The sequence below is a fragment of the Atheta coriaria genome, unplaced genomic scaffold (genome assembly GCF_025399875.1).
Source record: "Atheta coriaria isolate IRGN ID8LTWV9N9 unplaced genomic scaffold, Caltech_Dcor_3.1 hic_scaffold_5_pilon, whole genome shotgun sequence".
In the NCBI taxonomy this organism is placed as follows: domain Eukaryota; kingdom Metazoa; phylum Arthropoda; class Insecta; order Coleoptera; family Staphylinidae; genus Dalotia; species Dalotia coriaria.
In genome coordinates, this window is record NW_027045447.1 from 7,712,663 (window position 1) to 7,740,408 (window position 27,746).

Below are 27,746 nucleotides of genomic sequence, written 5' to 3' on the forward strand. Positions count from 1 at the left end.
CCACACGGAATTAATTGCTGATTTTTTTCGTATACATATATCGATAATGTAAAAGTCATTGTTTGCGTAAACTTCCGGCAAACTCTTCGTGAGGAGATGAGACTTCCTTCCTTTTGCCCTGTGAGCTTACACCCGCATATCCTGCGTCTCGAATGTCGCCGATCGAGTCACCAAGTATCGCTTACTACTCATCCGATCAGTCAGACAGACCACCGTGAAATATAAATAAAAATATGCACTAATTTTGAGTCATAACCCAATGTATAAAATTAACCAACGAAATAAATTCTACCTGAGAATTGAAAACGAGAAAAAAATGTTTCGGGCTCTGCTGTAAGATACGATCCAAAACAGAATTGTAAGACAGACAAGACGGGAAATATTCGTGACAAGCGACTAGGAGCGCCTGGGCGATCCTCCCAATGGACGCCTAAATCATGCATGTTTCGATTCCCTCAAGATGCCCACGAATCGTACAATGAGGGCACCGAGGCAGCGCACAATGCATCTAAACGATGTTTCGACGCGTTGTCATTTATCAAAAAAGAATGAAAAAAAAAAAACAGTGAACAAAGCGAGCCCATCGACCACAATCCACAAAGCTGAATTCAAAATTTTACAATTTTTTATTCGACTGTCACTGTCACGATCTGTTGAATCGATGATTTATTTTCATTTATTGATTAGTCACACACGTGACAGTACCCAACAGATAAGTTGTATTCGTGGTGGCGTAATAACAGAATTCTAATTGCGAATATCGAACGTTTGTTTGCGTGCGCATAAAATTGAAGGCGTATTTTGATACGATGCCGATGGAAGCACTTTTCGATCTCGCGCGATTGTGCATCGGTTGCATCTTCAAAAACAAGCGCGCCGCGCGGCCTTGCGAATGTGCTGAGCTGAGCGCGAAGTACGCCAGAACAGCCAGAAGCCTGCGGCCCGCGCGATTCGGTTGATGTGCAATGGGAATATGGGAATTCGCACAAAGGAATATGTTACCGAGAAACGCGCCCCGAACGTATAGATGTGCATATATAGGTAAACACGTTTTCGCATCGCTGGAAATATAACTTGCGACATATGACAACTTGCAAATAACGCGGCGTATTCGTCGGGAAATGAGGACAAAAGTTGGTAAACAGAAAAAAAGAGATTATTCCTACATGTGCCGAGTACTAATAGGGTATTGCATAAAAGTGTTTAAAATGACACTTAGGAAGACTTTGCTATTAGTAAAACTACAAATTTTCACACTTTGAATATAAAAAATGTCTAAAATTGTTTTTACTGAATATTTTAACTTTAATTTCGTAAAACGCTATTTTTACTGCTTATAATCCAAAAAATAATTGATTTATAGTCTAAACATAGCTTGTTTTATATTTTTAATTACGCAAACACCCACACATTATTGACTCGGAAAATCGCAATACCAATAAACTTGAGCCTGAAAATCTAATAAGATTTCCCCGTTTTCGCTCGTTCTCGCCCCGAGGATAAATTAATAACGATATTCTTTTGCATATTCGCGCGGAATTTGAGATATTCTGTTGTTTTACGTTGCGTTCGCACATCCTAAGCAAACAATGAATAAACCAAAACGCGAGGAACATACGCGCGCATGTAGTGAAAAGCGTCATAATTAACAATTAAAGTTTAATGACTGCTGGATATGCATATTAAGCTCGCGCTTCGTTGTTTGCAGAGAAAAAACGCACACGTGCATGTATAAAGCCTAACAACCGCCGCCCCCGGCCAGTTGACTAAATAAAGCAGCCACAAACATGAACTGGACCAACCGAGCGACAAAACGCTTCCATTCTTCATTAAACATTTATCACGCTTTACGCATAAAAATAAAACAAATATTTTTACTAAATAAAAACAACACGCAATTAATTATGTTCTAAGAATGTATCGATTCGTATTGTTCTTTTGTGTGCTGTGGAGTCTTTGTGTCTGGGCAGCTTTTTAATTTGTGTGGATGGTATTTAAAAATGCGCAACGCAACAGATCGCTGTTACTTTTCCTATTTTACTGACAGACGACGTCCATCGATTACGCGCAATGAATACGTAATCCCACCCTGTTACGACGAGAGTTTTTGTTTAGTGATTTTATTAACGCTGAAAGATGCGCGAGGAAAACAAAGAAAACAAAACAAGACGCGCAAATGCGTTGAGGAAAACACAATGGAAATGGAGGCTTCATGTAGGACGTGCTTTGCATTGGCGGCACGTTCCTCATTTCATTACTTTTCCCAAAAAAAAAAAAATCTTATTAATCAAAAAACAAAAATAAATCCTATAATGGATAATTTTCAATGTTACTAGTTCTAGAAAATATCCAAAGATGCACATTGGTGCATTGAGGGCCGAGGCTGCAAAGTGCAGCAAAGAAATTCTTCGACTAGTGGTCGCTGGCCGTCGTCGAGGGGCAGACAAGGGCAGCTCTCAAGTCAGTGCACTCGTTGGCACGCGGGCTCCGCGTCTCCAAGGCCAGGAGGAGAAGAAGAAAGAAGCGAAGACCTGCCACAAAGTGCTCGCGCGCTCAACAAATCTACTACTTACACAAACGCTGCGATAGTTTTCTACATTTCCAGCTTTCCGTCCGTCGTGCTGTGAGCGTGCACAGTGATTGAATACCGGAGCACCGAACAGAACACAACAGCGATGAATAATAAATGCGAGCACACCGCGATTAATTACGCATCGCGATGGGCGAGAGCGTCTATTAGCATGCCGCCTGTCGATCGATTAATATTTAAACTCAAAGCGCACGCCGTCGAAATTCACCACCCCATCATCATCATGAGGAAACAAACCGCGACTAAAAGCATACTTCATACTTGCGTTTAATACTGCATTAGCCGCCGACTCAATTTCGAACTTTATATTATTTTATCTTATTTTTGAATTAGGTTGGGATTAATTGCCGCGTGAGCTGAAATTTCTACGACATAACTTCTGTAAATTGACGGCGGCGTATATTTAATTTGCGTGCATGTGTAGTAAAAGCAAAAGTTCATATTCGAGGGCAGGCGGTGCACGATAATGCAAAAGTTAGCGTCATTAGCGTCATATCGGCGGCGTTGTTATGCCGAGGGCCCACTTTACAAAGCGACCTGCATTACAATACACAAGAAACGAGCGTAGCAAGCAACTACGTTCATTATATTAACTTCATACGCCTGAATTTCCAAACGTTAATTTAAACATATCAATTATTTTCATAGCAATAGAAAATTTCCACATTTCCACTGGAATTTCGTAGGTAATGACCTGCCCAAAGTAGAAAAATGTAACTCTTTCTCCAAGTGAATATAAAAACGTTAAGAATGTTAGGCTAGGTCGACCGGTGCATGATAACGAGTACGACAACGACACGAGTACAAATAAACTTCTTCACTTCTTCTTCATCTCCTCGGGTAGAAGAAGAAGTTATAACGAGCAGCGTGGCGATGGCGGCGAGACCGGTCTCTCGCGGTTGCCCAGTGGGCCCAGTGCCTTCGAGACGTTTCGTAGAAGTAACAAGCGCATTACCGGTGAGAGGAGATGAAGAAGCGCACCTCGCGCGCCGAGGTGAAACGTGATCGCGATGCGGACACACTCACCGCATAATGGTCGAGACTATCAACTATCGGACTGTATGAAAACGACCGCGACCCAAACGATCGAACATAACATTATGGTAACAGCCCGGCTAGTTATTATCCCTTTTCCAAGCCGATGTCGGGAAACAACCTGCTTGCAACTATCTATACCCACAGCGTACAGACGAAACTAGTCATAGAATTAGTACTACCTAAGTATAATTTTGGCTTTGTTGAGGGTGTAACCACCGGAAAAATCTATCTTATTCTTGTTCCATGTACACGACGTTGTGACGCCACTAATTGGTCGCAAGACAAATGTGAACGACATTAATAACATACTTCGAGGCCACGCATAGAACCAAAAATACCGAATATTTACTTTGCAAAATTTGCCGCATCATCAAATAGTCCATATGCGTCAGAATGAGACATCGCGTTGTTCTCGTCATCGAAAACGTGCATGATATAAACGATAAACTGAATGCCAAAGGAAGTTGTAAGTTGTAAAATCCAAGGGCAACAAACAAATTTCTAAATTTACCCACGAATTCTTTTTCTCTACGCGTTGCACAAAGAAGTCATAGGCGTCGTTAAAATATTTTATTACGATCGACTCGAGGTGCTTTTTTATTGAAACATCTATTGTGGATCACAGCAAGTTGAAAACGCGACGGTAGTACCTAAGGCATGAATTGCAAAAAAATAGTGTTGCAGCAAGAAGATGCGATTGTCTGCACATACTTCTGCAGCGCCAAGAGAACGAAAGTGAATGCACAGGTAAAGTGAGAGACTCACCTTGAACACTCGACATTGCTGCGCGCGAACAAGAAGTGTTGCTGTGTATAAACCTGTAACAGAAGAAAAATCAAATTAAATTTTCAGTTTTAACGAGGTTTCTAAAATGGTTATTGTTATTATCATAGACATGTGTTATTTTTTAATATATAGATATTAAGTAATAAAATATCCAAGTTCATATTAATGAAAAGCGTTTCTTAGTTTTTTTCCTCAGCTTGCTTCATTTTAGCGTAAACGAGCAGCTTTCACGTAGATTTATGAATGAGATATTAAAAGCTTGTTGCTGGGGACCACCCCGACGGGGACTAAAAACAACAAATAAGCAACTGAACCGACGAGGCACACACCGCTTCTGGATGCTGAAGAAAACCCGCGCGCCGTCCAAGAAATTTAATATCGTCGCAATATGTTCATTTAAGCTTCTACTTCTTCGAAGTCAAACGAGAAAATCTTCCACGAAGAATAAAACAACGTCTTGGAAGTCGTCACACAGCGATAGCTCAAAATATGATTGAAGAAAATTACAAACTGCAACGCGCGGCGAGTAATTGAATAATTGCAGTGCGGCAACGTGCACCACTCTAAACAATAATTAATCGACGTCGAAAGGTAATTAGATTAATGTTGCATTAGCGATATACACAAACCGTGCGCTGCTGCGCGTGTGTAAACATTCACATATTCGGGTTATCATGTACCTAACGAATGCGTTGTTGTTGATACAAACTAATATTTGCATCAGCGTCATCATCATCGGTCCAGGGGATGAGCGTTGTTGGTTTATTTGCAGCTTCCAACACAATTTACCCATTAAAAACGACAAAATCGACGCACACAATAAATATACACGACAGCAGACAAAAATACGACTGTTGAATGAATATAAACATTCAAGAGCTGGGCTGCTGGGATGAGGCTAGATATTGTTTATAAGTTTGTGCCTGCTTCTGGAAATTTTGAATGCGTTGGATGGCGGTAACGTAAACAACGTGAAACATCTTGTTGAACGCGCTTCTAATTAAACGGCTCCGTACTTTAGGGCGCAATATGAAGAATAAACAATCCGGCTGCATGAAGACAAGAAGCCACATGGCTCGCCTCTTGCACGTGCGGGCGCGCCTGTATTTTTAGACGTCTTCATCAAAAATTACGACGACGCCGGCTGAAAACATTCGAAAAATGTGGAAAAACTGCAGTGGGGAAATTATAAAGTTGGTTGGAACACAAGTTAAGATGAAGAATGTTTGAAAGCGCGCGATGAAGTTTATTATCCTGCCGGATGAACGTGTATGTAATTAGTCGAAAAATTCGTGTAATTCCTTGACGCTTTTCACGCTTAAACATGCCGCGCATCCTTCATTTAAATTCCTCCCCGCGTGGAGAATGTCCGCACTTCTCTCAAGCGCAAGTTTCAATTTCAAACAAAACAACGAAAGTCTACGCACAAGTATGGACAACGGGTACGAAAGTGAAACACTTTCCCTTTTTCTTGGCACACATCTTGGCGCAAGCGTTATGCGGCGTTATGCAAGCGCGTTTGTTGTATACCGTACGCGCCGCGCGTTTTTGTTGCTTTCCTGTCATTGAATTTCGTTTGCGCGATGTGGGCGCGAACCAGCAACGAGCGCAATGGCAATAAATCTAGGCGTTCACGTGCGCGCCGGTACTGTTAGTTGTGCGGATATTTAATAAATAAGTGCCGTTGCGGAGTTTTTTTTTCACTTCGTTTGCTTGTTATATCAGCCAAGGAGCCAAGGCAATGCCAATGTGTCGAGTCGCGAGAAAGTGAACTCGACCGTATCATTAACAAGATCTATTAATATTTGTAGAGTATTGAAATAATACATGCAACGTGTCGGGCAAATATTAGACAATTGAAAGTCAAGAATATTCACAAACAATATAAAACATAAAAAGCCTTAAAGCAGGAAAAGAATTTATAACTCTATAAAGATACTAATATCAATAGGTTTGACATTAAAAGCCAGGAAACAAGGTTATGAAAATGTCTGCTAAAGGCGTGTAAGATATTGTACGGTTGGTTGCCTATATTAGCGTTGTCACACTTCACTGATGAGATAAACCAGTTTATCTTATTGAAATCATCATAAAATAAGTTTATCTCAACTGCTAGATGATAAATAACTAAATAAACATTTTTAATTATTCCATATTTTGATTTTAGTTTTAAAACATGTAAAAATCACGTTAAAACAACAAAAATAAGTCATTTCCAATTCAATTTGCTAAAATAACCAATTTCATGCAGTGTAATTGTAATCGCAAATGAATTTGCTAGTCTCATTTCAGATGGAGCCAGTCACTATTCGCTGCTAGCTGCTAAGGTAAGCTACGATGCAATTACGCAGCGTTTTCTCCCCTGCAGTCTGCATTGCGGATTCGTTTACGTTGCGATATTGCGGGAGCACGAACGAACGTGTTCCAGGCGCGCACAAAACCGACCGATGAAAAGATATATTTTTATCAAAAACTCGTTTCCATCGCACAGCGCAGCGTCTCCACACCGCCATGCAATCTATATATCGCATGGCGCAACACGCGAATTAATGCAATAATTAAATTGTTTGCTTCACTTTTATCAATTTCAACCTGCAGTGTTTGCTGCAGAGGGCTGATAAATAAACAAACAACACAATAGTATAATAAACCGAATAATAGCAGATTGCCTTTGTTTATATTTCGCGTTGTTCTAATATAATAAGTAAGCAAACAAAACATTTTTTAATTAATTGGCGCAGGAAAAAAGCGCGTAACCACAATACCACAATGTGTTAATCAAATAATTCATAGGCTATACGTACGTATACGTAATTTGCGTAAAATAGAAGTCAAATTTTGAGCGCGTACGTGCGCCTTGCAAATATTTCACATACCGTAAATTATGTAGATCGATTGTGATTAAGCGCATTAAAAATAATTTTATTAGCTATTCGATACGGGCGTGCTCGCAACAATTGCGAATCGCAATGTATTTATGTAAATAAAGCATTTCGAGTTACATATCGTTTCCATATCATAATAGAACGATTATAATTATTTTAAATACGCAAAAGATCGTTGCGTAACGCATCGATTTAATTTCTCTTTCTCTTTTTTATTATTTTTATCGGCAATCATCGACAATGATTATATTGGAAAGGTGGCCGGAATTTTGTGCTAGAAAAGAGGGCAGCACTTGCATATGACTAGAGGAAAACAAAACAGTTCACTGAACGTTCGCTGGTCGAGCACCTAGGTGCTGGGTTTCGATTAGTTCTTTGTCTTTGGTCTTTGGCGTCTCGAAGGTTGTTCGCCGTGAGGCACCGCGAGAAAACCAGTATCAAGAAACAGTGCATTGTTACGGCAGATAAGCGGCTTACCAAACACCCACACGAGGTTTACCTGAGAAAAGTTGAGCGGCATCTAAATGAGAAATAAGATTGAGGTTCGTATAAGAATCCACAACGCACGGAAAATGTAAAATACTAATGTGAAGTATGATGAAGAAAATAAGTTGTCCTTGATGTGTTATGTTGGTCTTTTGTTCGTCTGCGTTTGCAATATGCTTTTTTTATATTTCCTGTAGCAGAGTTAGCTATTCTTAGCGTGATGCATGTGCCGCATGTGCGTTTTAAGCAGCACTGCACGCATGCGCAGTCGACCTGAATTTCTGGGTAAGCAGCACAAGCGCATTATCGGATGAATTACGGCGAAAGCAAAAGTGTTTCTTGCTTCATTTGGTGCTCATGTAACTGCGTGTTTTTTTCTTGTTACAAATTGCACAATGCAGCGCACACGATGCGCCACGGCGGTGTGCAGCTGAAGCTTTTGTTATATTTAGACGTGACGGCGATGCGGCTCGCGGGACAATTGTCCCGCGGCGCATTTCGCTAATTAAAGCTCGTTAAGAACAGCGACGACGACAACGACGACGATGGGATGTGGCAACGACGGCGGCAGAGTAATGACGATAATGTTGGCGCTCTCTTCTTTCTTCGCCGCGTGCACTCTCGGCGCCGTTGCCAAGACACTTCTCGCTAGTCGAGGTCGCGAGTCGCAAGCGCGCCGACGTTAACCTAGGTCATCCGTTCTTCGTCGTCGGCAAGAACACACTCGCCACACTCGCGCGCTCCCATTCCGGACGTATGTGAACGCATGCCAGAAACAGCTTGAAATCTGCTTATGACCAATGCGACACTTTTTGCGCGCCGCCGGTGGAAATGTTTAGACTTTGGACATTTCATTCCGCAGCGGGTGAACGCGTGCGCTGCGTGCCGGTTGCGTGTTTTCCTCTCGAGCACGTTCCGAAACTATTTTCGTCGATCCTCTCCGAGAGCGTGCACAATGTCATCAAAGAAAACGCACCGATGGTAACAGTACGCTCGCGCATATCCTCGCAATTCATCGGCGTGAATAGCGCACATTTCCTGGAATTCGGATTCGGCCCGGCGGCCGGATATGGGCAGAAATAGCTGCCACGAGCAGCAGCAGCAGCAGCAGCACACACAATATGCATATGCCTTGTCTACGCCAAGGGTGTGGTGCGGGTGCGTGCGTGTTCGTTCGTGTCGTGCGTCGTCGGGTTGACACCATTCGACGATGGCAGCCAGCGGGGGAGGACCGTCCTCATGGCGCGCTCATATCGATCATCAACCCGTCGTTCCCTGACTGTGTGCACCAACGTGTGTGCACCGATCTATTGGGAATTCAGCAACACAACGCCCAAACAAAGCGAAACAAAAAATTCTGTTTTTACATGCCGGCACACAATTAATTGCTGACAAACAGACGACCAGGCACAAATAATACGGAACGGGGCGCGCGTAACCGTGGCCGTCTTTACGACTTTGCCTGTTTTGTTGCCCTCCTGGCATAACGGGGCGAAACGAATAAAACGTATATTATTGCTGATGGGATGAACCAAAGAGGAAAAAAATCCAAACACAGTACACCAGTTCGATATACAAAAGCTTTCGGAAACATCGTGCGATTTTATGATCATCCCCGTGGTCCGCACGAACGCATGAAAAGCTTTATTTCATCTGGATGGCAATAAACCGTGCAGAAACCCTCAAAATGGTACGAAATATGAAGGTTGGAGCGTGGGCCATGACTTATCAACGGGATATTCATTTTTTCAAAAGATTTCGGCTTTGATTGGCACTGACTGAACAAGGTCAATCGTAAAAATGCAACAAAAACCGAAATCCTATTATAGAAAAACAACATTTACTCGCAAGAAAAACATATCTACAGCTTAAATTAGTTACACAAATATATATATCACTTATCACTGAGTATGGTTGTTGGGGAACCGTTCCATTGGCATGTTTTCAGCGGCCATTTCAGCGTCGGTAACTGTCTGAAACAGTTTGATCCTGATCAATCTCTGAAGCGGCGCGGGTAGAGCTTTGGCAGCTGCATACATCGAATCAAAGAATAATTTTAAGCTATCCTCACAAGGTTCTGCGTTTTCTAGAATCTGACTCCTATCCATGTTTTGTGGTAGGAGGTGATGTTGAGGAACCAAGTCAATATCAGCTTTTCTTTTGCGACCTCGTCTCTTTGCAGGAGGTGTTAGTGTGGGAGTCACCTGAAGACCATGGGGATGTTGGTAAATGTTGGTGAGGGCTTCCAACTGGCTCATGGCTTGAGCCGTCAGGTCATTTGCACTTTGCGTTGGCGAAATTCGATCTTTTATGTCATCAGGAGGAAGCTGATTGAGGAGTCCTTGCTGTGCGAGTAGGGTGACATCTGGTCTGCATTCAATCTCTTCCTGAACATCATCCCCACCACTAAAGCTGCTAACAGAGCTTTGAACACTTTTTACTTTCTGGACTTGCAAGTCGTTATCCATCGTATTATCGTCTGAAGTGTTTCTGTAAGGTGGTTCCAAGGAGTTTTCACCTTCGTAGTATGCAGCATTACTGAAAACCCGATCTTTCATAAAAGGTCTTAAGAACTCCATCTCCTCAACGTATTTCCACGTTTTCAGAATTCTAGGCGGTTCTTTATTTTCGTAGATTCTGAGAGTTTTGAGCGAGCAGCGATATCCATCACGTAGGTTTTTCCAAATTTTCTTAGCTTCCTCACCTGTGGATATACTGCAGTGTGAGTATAGAGAACCGAGCGAGTGCGGTTGCGCGGAGTGTGACTCGCAGCAGGAGAGGGAATAACTCACCAGAAGCAATGTCGCATTTGCGTGCGATCTGTCGCCAGAGGCGCATCTTGAGTATGTTGTGGCTGTACTCCTTGAGGTCGCAGTTGTAAAGCACCTCATGTTCACGCACAGCTTCGATAAGCCGCTGCTGGAGAGCCCTCTTGCCGGTGCTCGCCATGGCGTGCGTGGGAGGCGCGCGGTTTGTCACTGCGAGCGAAGCTAACCTGGGCAAAACCGCGGTGCGGATCTCGCGCAACGCGCAACTCAAATGGTCACACGGCGCGCGCGCTTCGCTCGCCCAGGCCGCCTCGCGGGCTTCGCTCGCGCTTCGTGTCTCCTCGCAGGCGCGCCGATTCAAACGAAGCGAAGCGAAGCATTGCGTGCCCGGGACGATGAACTCACAATCGTGGGCGCTCTCGACCCCAAGCAAGCAAGCAAGCAAACCACCTTCCGCACATTTGTACCATTTCCCTCAAATTTCCCATCTTCATTAAACGTTATTAAACACCCCCGGGCAATAATCTTCCCTCCTGCGCTAGTAGTTCATCAGGAACTGCTCCAGCGTGTATTCCCAATAAATCCTCACTCATATGTCCGGGGCTGCAGCTTTGGTGGTTGGTTGCAAGCCGGCCGGAACAATAAACAAACCGGTTGCACGCGAGGCGCGCCTCCACCGCAATGGGCTAATTGCCAAAATGCGAGTTTGCTCGCTCAATGCGGATACAAAGCGCAAAACTATTCCGAAACTGCTAAAGCTAAATCGTAAATTGAATACGATGTACGTTTATCAAGGACTCGCCGCGCGAGCAGACAAAACGCTCCAAAATTGCCCATTGTCCTTAGAATCCTCAAAATCAACAAGCTTAAACTGACTCCATCTTCATCAAGCACATTTTCTTGCGAAATTAATTAATTAGAAACAAGCGAACGCTTTCATCCTTGAAACTTTGTTGCCCACGACTTAATTATGCTCGTCCTTTGGCATTTTTCGTCCTTTCACGATGGCGCCCACTTTGAAATTCGGCCTTTCTTATTATTACAGTCCGTTCTCGTCAAGGGTGTCGAATTGGTCCTTAATTTTGGTCTTTACATTCGCGCGCACTAAAAAGGAGTCGCCGGGTCCTTTCATCCACGCACAATTTATGCTTTTCGTACAATTAATTAATGCCTATTCAGACCGAATGCACACACGCACCTGCTAAATAAACGCTCGCTGGACAGGATTAATTTAATTATGTAATTATGAGCGTCAATGCGCCGCCGCTTGGCGCGCTGTGGGTGTAATTACGTAAAAAAACAAAATATTTCGCACACTATGGCACTGCGAGGCAAAAAAGCGTAATTTATGTTTTTCTCCTTCATTAAAACTGGTTTTTAACGCGCCCGCGGGGGAAGCAACCCCTTGTACAAAGGTGCGCAGTAAAATGTTTCACTTTTCCAGCAGCCGAGAAAAAGAAGAAAAAACGCTGAGTAAATAAAGCGCGCGAAATTTATGTTTGTGTATAATTATACAAGTGAAGCCTATAAAATTCCGAAAGTAATTAAACTCACTGAGACTTGTAATTTTAAGGGTGCATTTATTACAACTAATATTTTTTTTACTTTTTTCATAAAAAAATAAAACTCTTCGAGAAAGTCTGCGAAACTCACAGCAGCAGCAGGAAAATATGAAAACAAAATGCGATATGCGTGTCTCTCCCCCTTTGCAGTCGGCCTCATGCCACCCTCCCTTATTTCGTATTTCGCATTATGCATTACGTTGAATTTCTCTCCTGCTCGTCGAAACGCAGCCGAAGAAAAAAAGCACACGGGAATTGCATGCGAGGCGAATGCGGACGTACTTTACGGATGATTCATCCATCCATTCGCCGAGTCACCCTTCGCGTTTCCGGGGCTCTCGGGCTGATTCAACAAGGGTCCGTGGCACACGTCCGCCGCCACCCACCCCCGCGTTTTATTATCGCCGCATTTGCACCGGAGAACTCTTGGCTGTATTTAGAGTACATTACAATTCAACATTTTGCCCCAGACAGGTTTTTAAAATTGTACGAAATTAAAAACGCGCACAACACAAACAAGCGCCGCCCGCAATTTGTGAATTGCTCGAAACAATCGAGCCCGACATTGTCTGCTGGCGCTGATGGCCGAATCGCAATTACCGTATTTCCGGCGATTGTTCAAGCACACCGCTCCGAAACAAGTGTCAATTTGTAAAACTTTAATACTACATACGCATATATATTTTTAAATTTAAATGTCAACCAACTTAAAACAAATTACCAGTCCGCCGTTCAATTTGCACACGTAATTAGAATCTAGAAGGACAATCATCACAATCATCCACAAAGCATTTTTCATTGCCATTCAAGATTTTAGCATTTTGCTTTCATCTGGTCGCGCGTAATTTACGAAAAAGGTCGTCGTCAAGATTCAAGTTCATAAATTCACATCGAGCGCGTCAAAGTTTTCCCTCCGAACTTTTCCAGGCAACCGGCAGCCGTTCAAAGAGTAGATTATTCATGCATTATATTAAAATACAACAGGATACAAGACGATCAGCGCCCCACCCGTAGGAGAAGCGAAACTTTTCAACGTTTTAATCAATTTACTCGTGCACGCGAAACTTTTCACGAGACAGCGCCCGCTTGTCGACTTTTAATTAATGTCAAACTTTCGCATTATTCCTCTTATTAATTATCGGAAGTCAGGGCTTAAAATAGTTGCAAAGAATAACACAACTTAAAAGCCCATAGAAAACGGTTTTAGGTATATTGCGTTGTGGTGCAAAGCACGGAAACACAACAATCGTTCTAATTTTGCATTGTCCTGCTGTGCTATTGATTACACATGGCATTTAGTCCTTGGTGTGTGCCCGCAGGCGGACCGGCGGTCCTTTGGTCCCTGATTGTGATGTGTGGCGCTACGCATGCGGGACGTTTGATTACAACGTGTTTGGCTTACGCGTCCGCTCATTTATAAATCAGCGCGCGACAGGATACCCCAAGGGCGACACATGTTATAACTTATCACAATCAACTATCCGTATGCTATTTGCATTACAAAAGAAACAATACTTTTAATTATTTTTTCACATCAGGAAACTTCCCTATTGAATAATTGAACAATTAACTTTAGGTAAAAAAACAAAACTGCCATCTTGAGTAATAATTTGGCACAAGTTGTGGGCGAACTCAGTCAGTTCGAGATTAGTTGTGTGTAAGTTTTAATATAAGCTGCGGCCGCGGCCAGACGAAGTGCGAACGGAAAGCCGGAAAGTTTTCCCATCGCATGTACTTACCACTTAGCGGCGCAAACTTAAACTTTTCACCAACCTCGCGTTCGGTGGTAAACACAAGCGAATAATAGTTTTGCATCGGTCGAATTAAAACTTGGGTCGCCATTTCGTAATTGACGGCGTAAATATACGTACGCTGTTTTCGTTTTTTGCCTCTTAGGCTTAAAACCAGCCGAGTGAAGTTAATAACGGAAATGCAGCAGCAGCTGAGTCCACCGACATCGATTTTTTTCTAATTATCGCGCGTGGCGCACAATTCGATTTGGAAATTTAGCGAGAAATTGCTAATTGAGGTCGCGATATGAGCGTACGCGACCGACTCAGAGAAGGTCGCCGTAGACCTTAGCGCAATTGCTAAATTCTCCAATCGCGAGGCCTTCGAACGTAAAACTAAATACGCAAAAGTTGCGTAGGAATAGTTCACGCACATTGCGCACGCTTTTCCAAATGATTGAAATATCAAATTGATCGCATCATCGCCGAAATCAGGCGCGCTCATTATGTTTACTTGCATGCTTGTTTGTTTGTTTCGACAATTATTTAATATTCAGTTATGTACGCGCGCGTGTTGCTTAGACGTTGGTCGGTGTTGTGTGTTTGGTCAATAGATTTCTTGCGCGGTGTACGCGCACGCCTATATGCATATAATTGTGCGATAAAATGGGAAGAATATGGGTCATTAGAAAGTGATTTTGCAGCGGCGCACGGGTCATATTCATGTACTCGTACATAAAGTACGGCCGTGCAAGCGATTACATTGATTTGATTTGCAAGTGAGTAATTTTGCGGTTGCAAAACGCTCCCAGGTATATATTAATTTGTGTACCAATTTGCTGCTGCGCGCTTGCAATCGATTCCACCATCGATTTTTGAACGATGCAATCTTTAGCAATATTGCATCGATGTGCAACGATGGTGCAACAAGACCAAAATGCCAAAAAGTAATAAACAATAAAACTTTTCCAATTTTGTAAGAAAAAACAACCATGAGTTATTTTGCAAAACCACAAAAATGGTTTTTAAATATCTGAAGCATATTTTTCTGATTGAAGCTTATTAAAAGTTTAAAGAGTTTATAAAACTGACAATTAAGGTTAGGCCAACGTATAAGATGCGCCATCTATTGGCAAAATAGTGAATAAATTATTTTTCCCAGTCATTTGCGTGTCTTTCTTAATAAAAATATTTAACAAAGAATATTTAAATGTAGTTATTAAAAGTTGAAAACTACAAACTAAATGCACATAAATATCGCAGCAAAAAGTTAAACATCCATCTTGCAGTCAGCGAAATCAACTTTTAACGTAGACTATGCTCAATGTTCGATGTTGAAGAAAGGAATTTAATTTAGACAACTTTTTATACACACGCGCGCAGCGCGCAGAGCAAAGGATATTGCAGAGAAACAGTGAAAAACGAAAGCGCCTTTAAGCAAGTTTCACCAATCTCGGCGTGCCGCGAACACAAAGAAAATGAAGTGGGAAAACTCATCGCTTCCCTAAGATGCCTTGTATTCCCATATTATTTCTATTCAAAAACTTTGTTATTACGCTTTGTGCGGCTCGCTTGTTATTTGTAACGTCTCGCGCGCGATTTCCTATTGTCTCTCGGTGTTTACCAGCGTGGAAAACTCACAACTCGACTTGGAAGTAATATTTGCGCTTTAATTATATTTATATTGACGTAAACTAATTGGTTGAATTTTGGGGAGCATTCGTGTGGAATTCCGGTTGAAATTGTTATTAATCATAAACAGAAATAATTTCTGCACTCACCGGTTTGTGTTCCTGGAATTTTCGAATCACCACGTCGTCGGCAAAATTCCTAAAAAGTAATAAAATAGTCATTAAATGGCAGTTAAAACAATAAATTCTTATTTTATAAGATAGATGAGATATTTATTTAGTTTTTCGCTATTCGCGGTGTCCTAGCGAAGCACTTAGACCCAAAAGGAGGCACTCGATAGTAATTTCCTTGGGGAAATTTTACAGCGACTTCGAGAGTCTCGTAAACGAATAAAATTGTGAGGAGTGCGCACCCCATGGGACGCCCAACGCTGCGAATCCTGCTGCTTTTCACCGGTACACTGATTTCGTAAATCATCTGTACACATGCGACTAATTTCCCTCCAGCTTGACATGCACCTTGTTGTGCTAATTATGTAATGTAGCGTATGATATAAATAAATTTAGTGTCATGTTTTTAAGTTTGCAGAAAATGTGAACGATTGGCCACGTTTCTCACGACGGACGTGCAACGAGCTCGAGTTTTCCCTCTCGCCGCAGCAAGAAGGGAAATAAATTTTCCACGTCTCATACGTTACTCGCACGTCGCGTTCGTACGTCTGCAGATGATGGATTTCTACGTTTCTGCCTTCTTTGCGACGTTTTCACTCGGCCGGCGCTAAGGGGTGCAAGAAAGATGGCGAATGGAGTCGAAGGTCGCGCGCGCTTTTTCACGATTCTACATTTCATTTTTTCGCGTTTACATTTTCGAATTTCAACATCAACTTCAAGGCGCCGCCAGGACGCGAGGACGTGAATAATGTATAAATAAGTAATACGTTAAACTTTCTCCCCCCGTAGCATAACATGAGGACGAGTCTACAATTTTAAAAATATTCCCCAAACTGAAAATTTAAAAAATCTTTCTTTTTTACGCAGCTAAATAAAAAGCTTGCACAAGTTGGCAAACAACTTTATTTAGTTATTTTATGGCAAGACACTTTTGCTTCTACTTCCAACTGAAGGAAGGCGAGGGGTTCCCTCAAAATACACGAAGATCAAGGCAGCAAGTCTGCACCGATACCTAATGTTATTGACTTCTCGGGTAAAAGTTTCCTCAAGAATTTCGACCCTGGCGAATGGACAAAACTTTCTGTTTTAAGAATGATCTCGGTCCGCGCAGAGACAGTGCGTTGCACAAAAGCAATAATGTTCGTATATTGTATGCGGTCTAGTAAAGTCAGGACACTATGTATGAAGGATAAAAACACTCAAGCGGGGTTTTCCACGCGAACAACTTCAATATCGCTCGACAATACAACGCAACGGGTAACGCCACAGCCGGCCGAGGACACTTCAATCCAATCATGCAAGGACTAAAAATCTCATGCTTCAATAATCACTAGGAAGTACGGCAATGTGAGGGAAATTTGCGAACTTACAAATGTGCACCATAAAGGAAGTAGTGAATGTGAACAAGATAATTTAAGTAATTTCGAATATTCATTCAGAACGGTAAAATATAGCCGAGTTGTTTGCGTATTGTACTTTGAGGTTAGGTTAATAAGCTTGTTGGTTATTGGTTAATAATAGGTCATGCCAAACTACAGAACTCATAGGAATTTATCCGTAATGACGAGGAAACTCACTTGTCCATGACGCATGTCTTCGGAATTTTGTATTTGAACTTTTAAATTTTAAAACTTCGAATTTCGTTTGCGCACTACTGGGAAATGTAAAGTTATAAACACATGGGAGTAAGTTTGACTCACTGCGCATGACATTTTAAAAGGCCATATGGGTAAATGCGATGTCAACGCCGCCGTGGCAAATTTTACAAGCTTCAAATCAAAGCAATTTCAAATTAAAACACTTTTAAAAATTAAATTAAAATGCGCACTATACTTTCATAACATATCAATGGCATAAACATTTTCCAACTTAGACATTTATTCCTTTTCAGGAATCTGTTGTCAATACGTTTCAATATCATAGAAAAAGAACCGAGAAAAGTTGACATCACCATCAGAATTATACCAAGTTACATTTCATTAGTTCTCGGTAAATGCAGAAAGTTTTGTGTGAAAGCTTCGTATGAAAAGCAAAGTTATGAACAGCGATAATAACCCACAGCGAGGGCGAGAGCAAAGGCGGTTCGCTGAAAGTGTAATATGAAAAACGTGTGCAACGTGCAATGGCGCATCGTGTATTTATTATATTGACATTCTGGTCATGTCGTGCTCATCCTTTCATATTGCACACTCACACACATCCGAGCGCACATAGTAAAATGTGAAATGACATAATCAAGTCAGGTTGTTCAATGTGTTGCCGGAAAATTACTTCTCGGAAACAAGAAGTAGTAAAGTAGTAAAAAAACTTCCACATGAAAGATTTGTTCATTTCAACATTCCTACTTATATTGCACAATATTTACCAGTTGCAGCTACATTGTAAATAAAAAACTGCAAAAAAATAAAACTCACCTTATTCTGGTGTCGCACAGTTACAAAATTATTAATATCATGTGTATATCAATAAGTAACAATGTATTAATAAGTTGTACACTGTGTTTTTCAGGTTATTAAAAGTTTACACTAAATTTATCACAAAACACTTTTATTCGCACATTTTAACCTCACGCTGTGTCCACGTTGTGACCGTTGATCGCGCACGCTTGCCGAAAGAACGCCGCCAGCAAAAATGAAATATAGCTGCTGTCAATAACGTTCGCAAATCCGTTCGAGATCGAGATGTTGAGATGCACCACAATGTTTATCCGCACCAACTCACAAACGACTAACATTTTTCATGAAGCGTTAAATTCTTTTCGACTAACACTGCACATCGTGTTAGCCGCCGACAAATCCGCTGAACTGATTATATCAGTAACCGGTTTGGTGGTTTCGGCACGATCTGGACAGTTTTCAGCGCGCTGCGCCTTGTTGTCAGTTTTTGTCTTCATTACTTTTGATTTGCGTGGTTGCATTTTATTGTGGGTTCCTAAGTAGCCTGCCTTCGCAATGCATCACTCTGTCGTTCTTTTCGTTCTTTTCCCCGTCCGAAAAACAAAAATCCTTTCTTCTCACGTTTCGAGCTGCTGCCGACCACCGCGTTAATGAAAATAAATAATGCACCTAATGAAATTGTATCCCGTTGTTGTGTCTCCCAGCGAGCACAAAACCATGTGATCATTATTCTTATTCAGGACACTGCACACAGTTCACCCTTAGGCTGAATTTTCCATTTTTGTTTTTCAAGGCACATTAACCAGTATGCGAGTAAAATGGATACAATTAATTTACTCCTCGTTATTTTATTGCATTAGATGATTATATTATCGATGAGAATAATTGGAAATTGCGAAACAATATCAAATAAATTGATGACAAATAAAAACAGGACTTTATTTCTCACGTGGCTGTCGCTGTAAGAGGATACTTGTGCGAATGGCGGGCGGAAAAAGAAGGAAAGCGCATGTATAATTGACGGCATTCTGAGCATTTCACCTTGTTCGTTCGTTTCCAATTTCCGCAGTTATCCTGCGGTTGTGGCGTGTCTTTGTCTGCTTGTTTGCGTTTTTCTTTGTTCGGTTTGCCAACTATGTTCGATAATTGCTCAAGTTTAGCAAGTAGATTGTTTGCGTATTTGTTTCCTTCGCTTTGACAACGTCAAATAAATAAATATAAAATAAATCCAACCGCGGCTGCGGAGCGTAAGCACTCCGGTAAAAGTGTTATCAATAATTTCAGAATTTTTATGAAGTATAAGCCACTTTAGTCTCGGACTTGTGGGTGCACTGCAAAACGTCGGATGAATAATGAATTTTCCGCCGTGTTCCGCTCGCCATTTTTCCCATTTTTATCATTGTTAACTGTGTTTCCTGTACGGGGGCCGTACGCGCTCACGCTGTCGGAATACAAAGTGCCGTTTCGAGCAGGAACTTCTCTCGCCCTGCAACGCGAAAAATATCAGCAAATAGATAACAACTCTTCAATTATTTACTTCTTCGTTGTTCCAATTTCAAAGGATTCCGCAGGCGGCAGTAGTAATAGTACCACACACAACGAAAATAAACATTACTTGTTGCTAGTAGGATTTGGAACATATTTCACGTTATCCGTGAGTGTTATCCCTTCAGTGGCAAAAATGGAAATTTAAAAATTTCAAATTCATGTTGTCTTTCGGAGATTCAGGCGGTGGGTTTGCTGGAGAGCGCGCAGGTGTACGGATGCTTTTAGCGATTCATCAGCGTCCTTCGTCCTGCGCCGAGGCGTCGAAGCGGACGTGCGATTTGCGGCGAGGATTGCTTAGCATAATCGACCCGTCGGGGGGAAAATCACAGTCGAGGTCGCGAGCAACACCGCCGAAAGCCTATCTCTCTTCGACATCCTCTCTCCCCACGGCACAAATCCTGGGTTCGTACAAAAATGAATCTTTGGCATGCCGGGCGAGAGGATTTGCTTCCGGGCTAAACCACCTCAAAGTAAATAACATAAAATATGGATTATTTCAGCACGTGCCTGGGCGAAACAAAAAGTTAATAGGGTCTAAAAGTGTGGAATCTAGGAAAAGTTGGAATTAAATTTCGTCCGAACCTTAAAAACTGTTGCTCCGCTTGAGAGGAGTTTTTGAAGGCGCTGTTCAGTTCGACGCTCGTGTTGTTCATGTTGTTAAAGCGTCTTGGCGAGAGTGCACGCCGCTGGAGGAGCGGAGCGATGAATAATAATAACGAGGCCACTTTGCTATTCATAAAGTGCTCTCTTGCCGCCACCAGCGTCGCCGCCCGACAGAGTGATGACGCGTAATTCGATTACCCATTCGAAATACGTCCGACAATCACCATCAGATACTAATAAAAACAGAAATCTATTTTTTAAACTGAAAGATAAACTCAACCCAACATTACCAAACTTGAAAGAAATTTTTAAACTGACTTCATCGACGGGTACAAGTACAAAGCAAGTTGAACGTTGTAGCAAGACGTCGACCGGAGATGGAATTTTCCCAAGTGCACCCCAAGTTTCCCAATTACCTTTGATATCTTTGATGGATTTTCCGCAAGCGCGCTGCATTTAACATGTTCCATCAATGCCATCAAAACAGAAACTATTATTTTAGCAGCGTCAGTAAATCGAATAAAATTCGCCCGCTGCGTCCAACAATATTTTCCCGGAAAACATTTCGATGATGAAAATGTTCGCGCATTGCAGGTGCGCCCGCAGAGATGATGAATGATTTCATTCTTGCGGAAATGCGGTGATTTGCAGACGTCTTCTTCGACTAATCAGTGTGCGGCGTGCCAGATGCAGTGAAGAGATGCATAATTAACGGAAGACGGGACCTGGCATATTCGGGGAAACTTGGAAAATTGATTTTATGTAATATTCAACTAGATAAGAGTAAAATTTAAAAAAAATAACAGTTTCATGTTAGGATATAAAATACTAGTGTTTACAGATACATAAAAATAAAACTTGTTCACAAATGCATTTTTTTTTTCATTTGATTACATCAAATAAAAAACGTGAATTTCAGTTTTCCCGTTGGCAGTTGGATTGAGTACTTAGCCTTCAACAATACGGCAGTTACGTAAACGTGTAATAACGCCCTTTCTTGCGTAAACCGTCCATTATCCTCGCGCAACGTGCCGCCGAGAGAACTCCATGTTTTATCGCGGCCGAGTGTTGCGTGCGGTCGTCTTCCTTGAATGAATTGGAAGCGCGCGGGCGGCGTGTGCATGAGTGCAGGTGGCGGTGGCGGCGGCAACGGCGACAACGACAACGTCTGCAGTTGACGTCAAAGCGAGCCATCGAAAACACGCGCGCTGAAATACCAATTAAACTCGCAACTCGCAACTCACAATGCCTGGACCCCCATTAAGCAAGGGTGTCATGTAAATCGATACCACCCTCAGTCGATTACATAAATTTATTGCATTGTCGTAGTGTCAATTAATCGCAAAGCGATTAATAATTATGTCGATTCGGTGTGTTTACTTATTTTCTGTTTGTGTGCGAAATTGTCGGACGGCTTCAATCTGCTTTTACATCTAATAAATTCGGTGCGATTGAAGTTTATTGAAACCTTTGCCGGGTAGTTAATCTCTCAGCTTCGCAAAGATGCTGCCAGGCTACTTTCTCACCCTCCTTCTTCTTCCCGCGCGCGCTTTGGTAGCTTGGTTGGTTTTCAGCGATTTTATTGCATTTTCAACGCGTTCGACGCGCGCGGCCTTTGCCCTTTCACTCTCAATCCACCCACCGACTTCATCCATTACCCGGCGCGCACTACATTTTCTTCACTTTTACTGCGCTTTACAATGTTTTCCCGGTATTTTATGGTGATCTAATGTATTATTTTAGGCTTTTTCCGCTACAAAGCGGCGAATTTATCGCGAGGCTGGCAACATTAATTAATTCTTAATATAATGTTACTTAAGGGGTAGTTTATGGTCGTGGCGCGCAAAGTGGGCAAAGTGTGTTTTCCGTTTGAGGTGCGCTCAAGTTCGACACGCTTGCCGGTCGGCCGGAAACGTTTCGAAATTGATTTCGGTTTTAATTGCATTTCGTCCGGGGCGAGCGGCACTGGCGGCGGTAGTGGCGGTGGTGGCGGCGTGTGTGTGTGTGTGTGTGCACGCGCACGAAAACGCATTAAACGTTCGGTGCTCTGTCACCCCTCGTCCTCTCATCACGGCGTCGCATAATTTAATCCAATCGCTCGCGCCTACGCCGATTGCGTTGAATATTCATGCGCGCAACGCGAATGTTCTATTTGCCCATATTTTAATAACACACACACATCATCAGAATGTTGATAAAATGATTGCTTTGTTTGCATGTGTACATGCTGTGATACCTTTGCTTTTTTTTTGCGCTGAACGCGTGCGTAAAATGCAAAAATTTCGAAGGTATAATGCATGCGTGTGCTCTTTGGTGGCAAAATGATGGTAACGCATCGCCAGTGAGGCGTGAACACCAGCAGCCGCCCCCGCCATGCGCACAAAGAGCCAAAATCGGCGTGCCCGGGACACTCAATTAAAAATGGCAAATCGGGCGTGATTACACTCTAATGCCTGATGCCTCCCCCAATGGACGTCGCTTCCATGCATGCATAACGAGCCGCGGGCGCGTGACACGAAAGGACAGAACTCGCACCGCGGTGGGAATTAACGGATTAATTCCGGACCCAGCTTCGGCTACAATTCGGATTAAACTAAACACTAAATTCTACACGCAAAAAAATATAACGCAATAAAAATCAAACTGGGATGTCAAGAAAGTTGTAGGCTTTTCAAATCCTGTTTGTTCGAGTCCTGTCATTCTATCCTTGATAATCCTTGCGAAAATCCTTCGCCCACTATAACACATTAAACACCTCATTAATATTCATAACTTTGGTTTGCCGCGCGGCTCGTTAAGGACGTCCGTTTTGTCTCTAACGGCTTGTCTCCTCCACCGCCTCCACCCTTACACGTGTACTTGCTTGCATCAACTTAAATGCAAATCGCGTTGCAATTTTGTCAAATTTCAACCATTTCGAAGTGGAACGCCGGGGAAATTTACATTTTTATTGAGTGGTGCAAAATTTCGATTTTGCAATTCGAATACATTAACGCGCAATAAAAATTAAATTAAATCCACGCAAACGAACAGCAACAAGCTTTCACAGCGTGGCTAAAGTGCGCAGACGCGCAATAATTCATTTACGCAGCGATGTGATGTCGAGCGCCATTTTGTTCCAGTCGAACAACGAACAATTTTTGCTTTTAATTTAATTAAACAGCGGGAAACCAGTCGATAACATCAAAACTACACGTTTTGTTGCTTACTGGTTTCGTTGCATACTTTCAAACATTTAACATTTATTAGTTTCTATTTTTAATACAATTTAAAATATAATTTTCAGCTTCAAATAACAGAATAAAATCAAATAATATTTTGATTAATTTGAAATAATATTTATTATAAAATTATTTCCCTTTGTTAGGTACCTGTAATTGATATCATGCAGGAATTTTATATTAATTTTACTAATGAAGAGAAAATTAGAAATATTTAATGAGAAATCCAGGTTTGAGTTTGCATGGTACCGAGTGTCACCATATTATTTAAACATATAAATTATTACCAACATTAAATCACCTTTTGTCATACAACTGCGATTTATTCGACATTTTGTGAATGTTAAGCTTTAATTTCAGGATCTAAAATAGTTTTTATTCTTTTCTATGGTCCTATGTATCTCTAAACTTAAATTTACCAAAATTGTTTCAGTGGTTTAGACATGAAAAGAAAACAAACATACGAAAACTTATTATAAGTACGAGTATGACTCGTTGGTTGAAAACTTTAAGAATAATTATATTAACCTTTATTGATATTTTTATACTCCTTTAGTAAACAACTCTCATTAATTCTGGACGCGCACGATTTCGGGCACAGCATGGGGTGAAATAAAGGGGATGAACGGGCATAAGTGTTCTTTGTCACGACACAGACTGTTTTGTGTCTCGTGTCGGCGGGCACATCGCAACCGCAGACTGTGGATAATAGTTGTTCTCGGCGTGTCCGCGTCTGCCGCCACCCCCAAGGGTTAATACCGAGCCTAATAAATTCAAGTGGACATGCGAGACACCATTACGGCAACGTCACGCCACAATTTTCTTTATTTCATGAACAGTTTCAGAACTGAATAGCGCTGAAAAACAAAAAAAAGCAAATCAATTACGGCAACTTTGATTAAAGTTTGCGTTTAGAGTAAAAAATGTAAAAAATAATAAGTATTATCTAAGAGTAGTTTATTTTATGTTTGGCGACGACAGCAAAAAAAAAGAAAAGCAAGTTTAAAGCAAGGGAACCTTTTTGAGTGCCAAAATGTTGGGATGTTGTCGGTTTTTTTTCCGGACGAGGACTCCACTCAACTTACCCTTTACGGTTCGCCGAATTCACCAGCTGGTCCATAAGAAATTACCATTGAGACGCTTTTCTTGAAATAATATTTAAATCAGAATATTAATTTTAAAACTTTCAGATTAAATTTAAATTTTTGTAAATGTGAAATTTTCAACATAGTAAAATTTACCACGTGGAAATTCTAGAGTTATTTATTCATATTTCAGTGAAAAATGTATAATATTCCACGCTACATAGAAATCGTTCAGGCACAGTTCGCGAAAATGCATTTTGCACTCGGTGAGAAAACCTGGATACAACAAGTCTAAGTGTGCACATTGCATGCATCGCCAAAGCCGTTTTTAAAGCACGAGGCGGAAAGGACAAATAAGAAAAAGTTTTCCCACGGCGCGCAGCGGCAGCGTGTGTGCACAGACAGATGGAAAATTGGGAAAATTCCTTTCAGAAATCCCTTTTGCGTGCGGCTCAACGCGACACGCTTTCACTCGCCGGGAGCAGAACGTTTTATACGAAGCGCCGAGAAATAATATGCGAAATTTTACCCACTTTGCGAATTTTTCGAATCGCAGTCTCGTAATAAAAACGGACGACGAATCATGTCAAGCGGAAGGAAATATGCAAACTACTTATGCTTCCAGCTAGAGCGCATTCAAGTCAGTCCCAGAGGGTGAATAAAAATTAATGCAATCTATGCGAAAAATCATTTATAATTCAACTACACATGTAGAGAAATTTATTTCTGCCGTGTCCCCGAATAATAAATTATTATTTTTACTCCTCTAGGGCGGTAAAATTGATTTTCTATGAAAACGGACAAAATATTTTGTTTCTTAATGCATGGCGATAAAAAGTAATGCGGAAAGTATGTGAGAAGCAAAAGTAAAAGGCACCCCACGCCTAATTTCCATCCTATTCGTTTTTATGCGCCTCACATATTGCGCCGTTGATGATGTTGTATTTTGTTGCTACGGCGGCTGCGCTTTCACTGCTTGCCGAATGCATTTTTCATGTGCTCGCCTTGCGTCCTTACCTTCCTCGGGGGCTGTTTACATTTACATTTAAGACCACCACACCACCACCGCCACCCCGCGTTCTCCATTTCGTCCTTTCATTCGCCTCCTTGGCGGTGAGGTAGCAAAAAATAAACTACGCAATATAAGCAGACGTAAGACGCTTGCCTGCCTGCTTGGAGTGCTTTATTTTGATGCGTGCGGAAGATGGAAACTCAAGGGATGAAACAGGACGATTACGAAATAAATATATTGTCGCGTATAAAATTAACATTTCTATTGCCATCAGTCGGCACCAGTCGAACGTAAAAAAAGTATAGAGGCGGTCTAAATGTTAGCCAAAAATAAATAGGACTACTCTAATCCTTATAATGATCAATCGAGGTTGTTGTCTTGTTTGTTGTTTGCTCATTTACCGTAGATCAGATGCAGAGTGCTCAATTTTTTTCGATTCTGCTTCCGCTTGGTGCGCACGTAGAGAACCTGCCGACGTGTTCTCGTGGGAGCCGCCACCGTTATCCTTATTGCGTCCGCCCGCTTTGTTTCCGGCTGCGTTTGCGTAAACGCTTTGTCCTTAGTCGCTTCAGCCGGTTGAGTTGCCACAACCGCTGTCCTTCCATTAGCACCATCCTGGGCACCCATATCCGTCCCCGCGGAGACAGCACCAGCGGTTAGTCCTTTTATCAAACTTGCTTGAGGGTCCATTTCATTGAAATCCACCTGCGCGGGCGCACAACTCGCCGCGCATACCAGGATAACAAAAATTATTCCGTTTTTAATTAAGTCCTGCAACGAGCCAACGAACAAAAACCGTCAGGATCATGAGCGTATGAATACATAAAGGAAACAAAACATGCGCAACAAATAACAAAGCAGCACAAAGAAACGAGCAAAAAATTAAGCTGCGACTAAAGTTTAGAGACCGTTCTCTCGGGTTTTTTTTTTTTGCAGCCCGTTTAAATTTCCGCATTAATCCGCGCGTCGTGCAATATTAAAATTTCCATCAGAGTAAAAAACCGAACGATTCCCGCACGCCGGGCGAAAAACGTAAGCTCGCACTTAAAATACGCGTATTAAATTGGCCGTAAAAACACAATCATTTCAGTTAGGACACTGTTTCCCAACGCGGCAGAGGGTTAATATAAATATGTTTCGGCTTCGCTCTGTGACGGTTTCGAAACGTAATCTCAATCGTATAAAACTTTGTGTAATAATATTATCCGAGCTGGATTTTCATTAAAATTTTAACGTCTATTGCAAAATATTTTAACGCATTTATGAATACAATACTTCTTTATGATTATAACTCACCATTATTAAAATCGTATATTTTAAAGGTAAATAATATTAAAATTGATGTGTAGCTAGTTGTAAAGTAATGTTGTATTGATTGCGCAGCGGATACTGAGTGCTCTTTTATAGTCTCGCATTGCGTCGTGGTACAAGGTGCAAATTAACACTTCCACCCGACAGATGCCATAATTCCTTCATAATTTGTAGACAATTCCAATTGACAATCCATGATTGTGTACACGACAATGTAAACACGCTAAAAATACATTTACGGTCATACAAAGCGCAGACAATTACCACTGGACCACAAGATTTGCTTGTATTTTCCGCACCACAAAATATTCCAAACACACTGTTAATGTGCAATGAATACAAATAACAACCGTTTATTTGGTTCCTTTTTGAGTGTCAATATTTGTGGAACCATTCACGAATTTAGCGGCCTGATGAAAACAGGAGCACGTGAACAATCTAATTATAATCAGATGACTAACTGTTTTGTTTAGACTTTTAACAACAATAAATAATTACTGTGTATTGTGTGGTAAGTGTGCTTCTAAATGTGTAGAATGTAATCACAATTAAATTGGATAATTTCGCGGTGGCAATTGGTCCATAATTGCAATTTATTACACCATTTGCAGTTTCTCGCTGCCTTCACACCCTTGTTTTTACTGTTCTAGGAGGGATGCGCTAGGGGAGGGTTTTATTGTTCCAAGCGGTGGTCAATATATTCCAGGCACTTGTCAGCGAAGGGTTATTTCATACAAAATTAGAATTTAATATCCATACGTAATAAATTTACAAAAGCCGGTCAATATTTTTCATTATTGAAAAACTAACCTAACTTTTTTGCTATCTACAAAATGCGGCAACCCAACAAACACCAGCTTTTAATAAGTTGGTTTAATGTGTTTGTTGTATACATAATGTAAACATAAGTTGTTAATATATTC

General features: G+C 41.5%; 2 protein-coding genes and 1 long non-coding RNA gene across 3 annotated transcripts in view; all 3 read right to left on the reverse strand.

Annotated features, from left to right (window-relative positions):
• LOC135793002 (brain tumor protein-like) overlaps positions 1 to 17,297 on the reverse strand; it is a 47,564-nt gene extending 30,267 nt beyond the window's left edge. The window contains 3 exon segments of the mRNA XM_065303840.1: positions 4,394 to 4,446; positions 15,627 to 15,675; positions 17,225 to 17,297. The gene's annotated coding sequence lies outside the window, so the exon portion shown is untranslated.
• Positions 9,609 to 10,809, reverse strand: LOC135791806 (uncharacterized). The gene is made up of 2 exons (XM_065302347.1): positions 10,578 to 10,809; positions 9,609 to 10,489 (listed from the first exon to the last, which is right to left on the reverse strand). The coding sequence occupies exons 1-2, from the start codon at positions 10,732 to 10,734 to the stop codon at positions 9,687 to 9,689; spliced, it is 960 nt and encodes a 319-aa protein (XP_065158419.1). The 5' UTR covers positions 10,735 to 10,809; the 3' UTR covers positions 9,609 to 9,686.
• An 8,434-nt stretch (positions 17,298 to 25,731) lies between the features above and the next one.
• On the reverse strand, positions 25,732 to 27,223 carry LOC135792722 (uncharacterized). Its single transcript, XR_010548433.1, has 2 exons — positions 26,809 to 27,223; positions 25,732 to 26,283 (listed from the first exon to the last, which is right to left on the reverse strand). It is a non-coding gene; the product is annotated as an uncharacterized lncRNA (long non-coding RNA).
• Between the last annotated feature and the right edge of the window lie 523 nt (positions 27,224 to 27,746).

Coding starts and splice junctions, on each gene's coding strand:
- LOC135791806 (XM_065302347.1), bottom strand. CDS start 10,734: ATGGCGAGCACCGGCAAGAGGGCTCTCCAGCAGCGGCTTATCGAAGCT. Junction 10,490..10,577: donor CAAATGCGACATTGCTTCTG/GTGAGTTATTCC, acceptor GTATATCCACAG/GTGAGGAAGCTAAGAAAATT.